Below are 5,480 nucleotides of genomic sequence, written 5' to 3'. Positions count from 1 at the left end.
GGCACGACTCCTGGGAGTAACGGCTTCCCCAGCAGGTTTGGCCACGGACGTGGCTGGTGCTCCACCCCTGAGTGCTCATGTGCTGACAAGCTAGAGTGAATTCTGGGGCCTCCTAATCGCAGCCAGACTGACCCAGGCGTTTTCAATGAAACACAGGAAAATGTGTCTCATCACTCCTGTGCCGCTAGTACGAGCCTTTGAAAGGCGTCATTGCTCGTAGAAAGATCTGACATCAGTGGGGTCACCTTCTGGGCTAGAGACTTGCTTGTTTTCGCCATGTTACAATCAGGAAGAGGGAACACTTGAGCTGGGACTCCAATTCCAGACTCCGGAGGGAAAGGAAGGTAGCCCAAGGCACAGAAATCGGGGCGTGGGCTTGTTGGACTTCTGGCAAAGTCAGCAGGGGAACAGGCGATGTTCCAAAACTGTTTCTTGACCCGTATATTTCCATGGCAGCTTCTGGCGGTGCTTCTGGGTTGGATGTAGAGCTGGTTGTACTGGGTGCTCCTGTAAAGAACTCGACTTTATCAATAGGCTTTCATGTAACCATATCGTGTCATCTCTTTTCAAATGTCCTTTCCCTGCAGTCATTGCCGAGGAGATGGCTCTGCCACAAAGACGTCCCTTTGTCCCAGAGACGATTTGCATGGAATGGCAGCAGCGGCAGAGAGCTGGAGCGGGACTCTACAACCTGGGCAATACCTGCTTCATCAACTCCGTCCTGCAGTGCCTGACGTACACGCCCCCTCTGGCCAACTACCTGCTCTCTCGGGAGCACAGCCAGTCGTGTGAGTGCTTTTAGGAACATCTCCCTGTAAATCTGTGGGGCACTTCCCAGGGATTCCCAGAATCTGGAATCGGATTTAGGAGAAAAAGCAGCCCTTCTTTCTCAACCCCCGCACTGGGTGTTCTTTGAACACTCGAGCCTCGAAGCTGCTTGTTCGTGCCTTCAGAAAGGCACCTCTTCCTGGCCCTGGGTCTTAGTCCCCGCTCCTGCAAGTTAAACGCTCTTTGCTTGTGGCACAGAAAAGTTTTGACAGTTCAGCATGCCTCTGAAGAACGTTTTCTACGCACTAAAGTCTCCCGGGTTTGTTGGGACATTGGTACCTTGGGAGAAGAGGGTGGAGGCTGTTCTTACAACGTCAAGATCTCCATTAGGTTTCCCATCGCTCGCTATGGGTGTTTTGCTAACCTGAGAACCTTCCCTCCCTCCTGCCTTCCCTCCCTCCCTCCCTCCCTCTTCAGGTCGTCGGCAAGGCTTCTGCGTCATGTGCAGTATGGAAGAGCATGTTCACACGGTCCTGCATTCCTCAGGCACTGCCATCGAGCCTTGGGCTATCATCAGGGTTCTCAGACGTAAGCCATTTCAGGTGCTTTTACAGGTTTTTCTTCCATTCTTGTAGGAGAGAACTACTAACTTCTTTTTTCGTAGGAATAGGAGAACATTTCGAGGCTGACATGCAGGAAGATGCCCATGAATTCTTACGCTGCACTGTCGATGCCATGCAGAGAGATTGTCTGAGCAAGTAAGTACAAACAAATCACCTTTTCAATGAGCCCTTTGGACACCTTGATGCACTCCCATCAAGGAAGCCCTATGCCCCGAGCTTACAGACAGAGCAAAACTCTTGGGAAGAGCTAACTCTCTGCCTTACCATTGATTTCCAGCTTGGACTTTGCTTCGCAATCAGATACCGTTGTCCATCAAATATTTGGGGGCTTTCTGAGATCCAGAGGTACTTTTCCACAACCATTGCTCTCCTTGGAATTGTCTGTGTCCTTCTGTCTGCCTGTGAGAAACAGCTGGTGGTGTGACTGGCGTAGTAGCTCTGAAGGACGTAAACGGGCACAGTCAGTTGCCTTCCCCTATCGCTGAGCATTTCCATTTGCCTTCCAGTCACGTGCTTGAGCTGCAGCGCAGTTTCCGATTCCTACGAGGCCTTCCTGGATGTTCCTTTGGATATAGAAGTAAGAGGCTTTGCAGCTGTCCTTCAAGATGTCCCAAGGCCCTTGTAGCTTTCCAGAATCAACAGAGGTGACTTAGAAGTGTATCCTGCGAACACCAGAGAGCCTGGTGGTGGGTGGGATGTGGAATGGACGGTGTCCTCCTGGGGAGGCCGTGGCAGTGGTCTCCCTGTAGGTGCTGGCCTTAAGCTGAGCAAGCCCTCACTTCCCTCCCTGCACCCTTGATGTAGTCTCCTCCTTCTTCCCTTTGCCCTCCCTCAGCACCCGTCTGGCTCCTAGGCTGGTGGGTTGTGTTGTTTTCGTGACTGATGACCCTGCACACCATCGGTAGCTCAACGGAGCGGTGGCGCAGAGATGGAGCTCTTGGTAGCCCTGGCAATCCCTGGGAAATGAGGGGAATGTCGAGCGTAACACCCTCTTTCTGCCTCCTCCTGGACACTGCTTGAGCGTCATCTAGCTGGGGTTTTGTGTGCACTCCTAGTCAGTGTTTGGGCGAGGGTATCTCCCGCAGCTCAGCGCTCTCCTTTCTCGCTCCTCCAGGCAGCCTCATCTGTCCCCGCAGCTCTGCAGGACTTTGTGAAACCGGAGAAGCTGGGCGGCGAAAACTGCTTTAAATGCAGCAGGTAAGACGGCTACTAGCGACATATTGGCGCTAGATCGTGCGTGCAGGCGCTGCGTGTCATCTCTCATAAGTCATCTTTTCACACAGGTTTAATGCACCGTAATGAGACGCAGCTTTTTTCTGATATGGCCTTATGGCACTGAACAGCCTTAAAATAGCGTGAGGATGTGTGAGCCGTGAAAGCTTGTCTGGCCTTCTTGGGGCAAGACAGGGCGCATCTCAGCACGTGGCTCTCTGCTTGCTTTCCAGGTGTGACAAGATGGTTACCGCCTCCAAGAGGTTTACAGTCCACCGCGCGCCCAAGGTTCTCACGGTGTGTCTGAAGAGATTTGAATTTTTCACCGGCAGCAAGATCAGCAAGGTGTGTAGGCAGTTGGGATGCCACTTTATGTTCCTGGAGCAGGAGAATTGCCAAGGCAGTGCGCTCTTTCACAAGCGGTTCATGTGGAGTTTTTCGTGTTTCCTTGTGGGGAGAGGAGAGTTCCCGTGGGAAGACAAGCACGTACTCTGCTCCGACAGAGCTGCTTTGGCCGAGAACAGTCTCCTGCCCCCCAGACCATGACATGTTGCTTTAGGGAACAGCAAGTGTTCATGAGCCCCAAAGATGTGTTTGCACACCTCTGGGCGCTGGTCTTGGAAGGTTATTTCCTGGAGTATTTCAGGATCATGCCTGAGCCCTCCTGGTCTCTCCGTAGGTTGTGGAGTATCCCGAGCACTTGGATCTTCACCCGTACATGTCTGAGACAGCCGGAGAACCGCTCCTCTACTCCTTATATGCTGTCCTGGTACATGGCGGTGACAGCTGTGACACAGGACACTACTACTGCTACGTAAAGGTAAAGAGCAGCTTCCTTCCAAACCAGGGAAGAATGTGTGCTGGGGAAGACAAATGTTCGTGGCAGTGTTACTGGCAGCCAAGGTTTTGGGGGAGAAGGTCTCCTTAGGGGCTGGATTGGATTTGTTCTGATGGACTCTTGGCTCTGTCGTTTTCTGCCTGTGTTTTTGTTGAGAAAAGACGCGGTTCATCTCCAGATATTGACGCCTTTTTTACAGGCCAGCGATGGGCTGTGGTATGAGATGGAAGATGATTTTGTGGGTGGTTGTGACATCGACACAGTCCTCAGTCAGCAAGCCTATTTACTGTTTTATGTCAGGTAAAAACAAGTCTTAACATGTGTTCGGAATACATCTCCTTTTCCTGGCTTTGCTTTTTTTCTTCTCCTCCTCTTTCTGTTTCTGTGTTTCTGCCATGGGAGACAACTACTTCCTGCGTCCTTCAGCGCTGTCAAACCTGAACTACCCCCCATCAGTCCTGCTCTCTCCTTGTGGGCTTTAGGTTGCTGCCCTGGTGTAAACTGCTACTTGTCTGCTATCTGAAGCTGGCTCATGTAGAGAAGCGTGCTTAAAGGGGGCCTACAGGAAAGACGGGAGGGACTCTTTGTCAGGGGGTGTAGGGATAGGATGAGGGGTAACAATTTTAAACTGCAAGAGGGTAGATTTAGATCAGATCTAAGGAAGATATTCTTTACTGTGATGGTCGTGAGACACTGGAAGCGGTTGTCTAGAGAGCTTGGGGCTGCCCGCTCCCTGGAAGTGTTGAAGGCCCGGTTGGACGGGGCTTTGGGCAACCTGGTCTAGTGGAAGGTGTCCCTGCCCGTGGCAGGAGGGTTGGAACTAGATGATCTTTAAGGACCCTTCCAGCCCAAGCCATTCCATGGTTCTACGAAACGGAGGCTGTAGGGGGTGTAAAGGCGGGGTCTTGTTCCACCAGAGGCAGACCTGGTGAGAAGACCACGGCTGAAGCTATACAGGGTGGTCTTTTTAAAATTTTTAGTTGGCATTAGTATTTAAAAGTGACGGGAGCATAAAGCAATTCTGTCCATGTGATCTGTACCAGTAAGTGTAAACTAAAATAGAATCAGGAACAAAGCAGAAGTTACAGAAGAGGTACGTTTACACACTGAAGTCCAGACACGATACTGCGGACCCTGACTTGTAATCGCGGTTACGTCTTTTCTCTGTTGTAGAAACAGCTCCAAGACAATGACTGAACCCAAGAGGAGGCGCTTGGATTTGGAACTTGGAGAAAGGGCTTCTTCCTCATGGGCAGTCTCCTATGCCCGTTCCTTCCTGAGCCAGTGGGCGGCTGGCAGCATGCAGGCGGCTTCTGTGGGACCACAGGGTCTGCCTCGTCAGACTCAGGTAAGTCTGGGGACGTGGGTCAGGGCACCAGATGGACAGTGGATTTCTTTCTGGGACCTTGGCATTGCTCTCTCTGCCCTGCCACAGTGCAGCTTTCTTCAGAGCTGCAACGCTGCTCCATCTGAAAGCATCCCACCTGGACCTATCCCGTTTCTCCACCTGTGGTCCCTCTGCCTTTGCAGCCCTCCCAGAGAGCCTTTGGGAGGCCCTTAGCTGTCCCCTCCCACAGCTTCTGGGGGTTGCCCACAGTTCTGGTCCTTTCAGGAGGAAAGCTGCTGTCAGCCATTTGACCGTGTGCCGCACACCGTGCGAGAAGACAACAGCAAAGAGGAGCACGGATCCAGCCTTTCTTCCCACTGCCAGAGGAATGGTGCCAGGGAAAGGGCCCAGAGCAGATCCCCACGGCGGGGCTATGATCTCCGGAGACGGTTCGTGGAGTACGGGGACTGCCACCACTCTGTGAGCAGGAGGAGCAGGAGGAGGAGGAGCAGAGCAAGTCCTCCACGTCAGGATCAACCCTCTGCGTCAACCCTGCCGAGGGGGACAGAGCGGAGCAGATCCCCACGGCGGGGCTATGATCTCCGGAGACGGTTCGTGAAGTACGAGGACTACCACCACTCTGTGAGCAGGAGGAGCAGGAGGAGGAGGAGCAGAGCAAGTCCTCCACATCAGGACCAACCCTTCGCATCAA

At 52.7% G+C, this 5,480-nt stretch overlaps 1 protein-coding gene across 1 annotated transcript; it reads left to right on the top strand.

The window, feature by feature from the left end:
* Positions 1-414: 414 nt before the first annotated feature.
* Positions 415-3,626, top strand: LOC141935095 (ubiquitin carboxyl-terminal hydrolase 42-like). The gene is made up of 10 exons (XM_074851048.1): positions 415-475; positions 588-788; positions 1,246-1,356; positions 1,433-1,526; positions 1,669-1,736; positions 1,898-1,968; positions 2,506-2,588; positions 2,837-2,948; positions 3,283-3,423; positions 3,603-3,626. Exons 1-10 carry the CDS (start codon positions 415-417, stop codon positions 3,624-3,626), a joined length of 966 nt encoding a protein of 321 aa, XP_074707149.1.
* Positions 3,627-5,480: the final 1,854 nt, after the last annotated feature.

This window comes from Strix uralensis, chromosome 26 (genome assembly GCF_047716275.1).
Source record: "Strix uralensis isolate ZFMK-TIS-50842 chromosome 26, bStrUra1, whole genome shotgun sequence".
NCBI classification, from domain to species: domain Eukaryota; kingdom Metazoa; phylum Chordata; class Aves; order Strigiformes; family Strigidae; genus Strix; species Strix uralensis.
The sequence above is the reverse complement of the archived record's forward strand: the minus strand, read 5'-3'. Positions and strand labels throughout refer to the sequence as shown.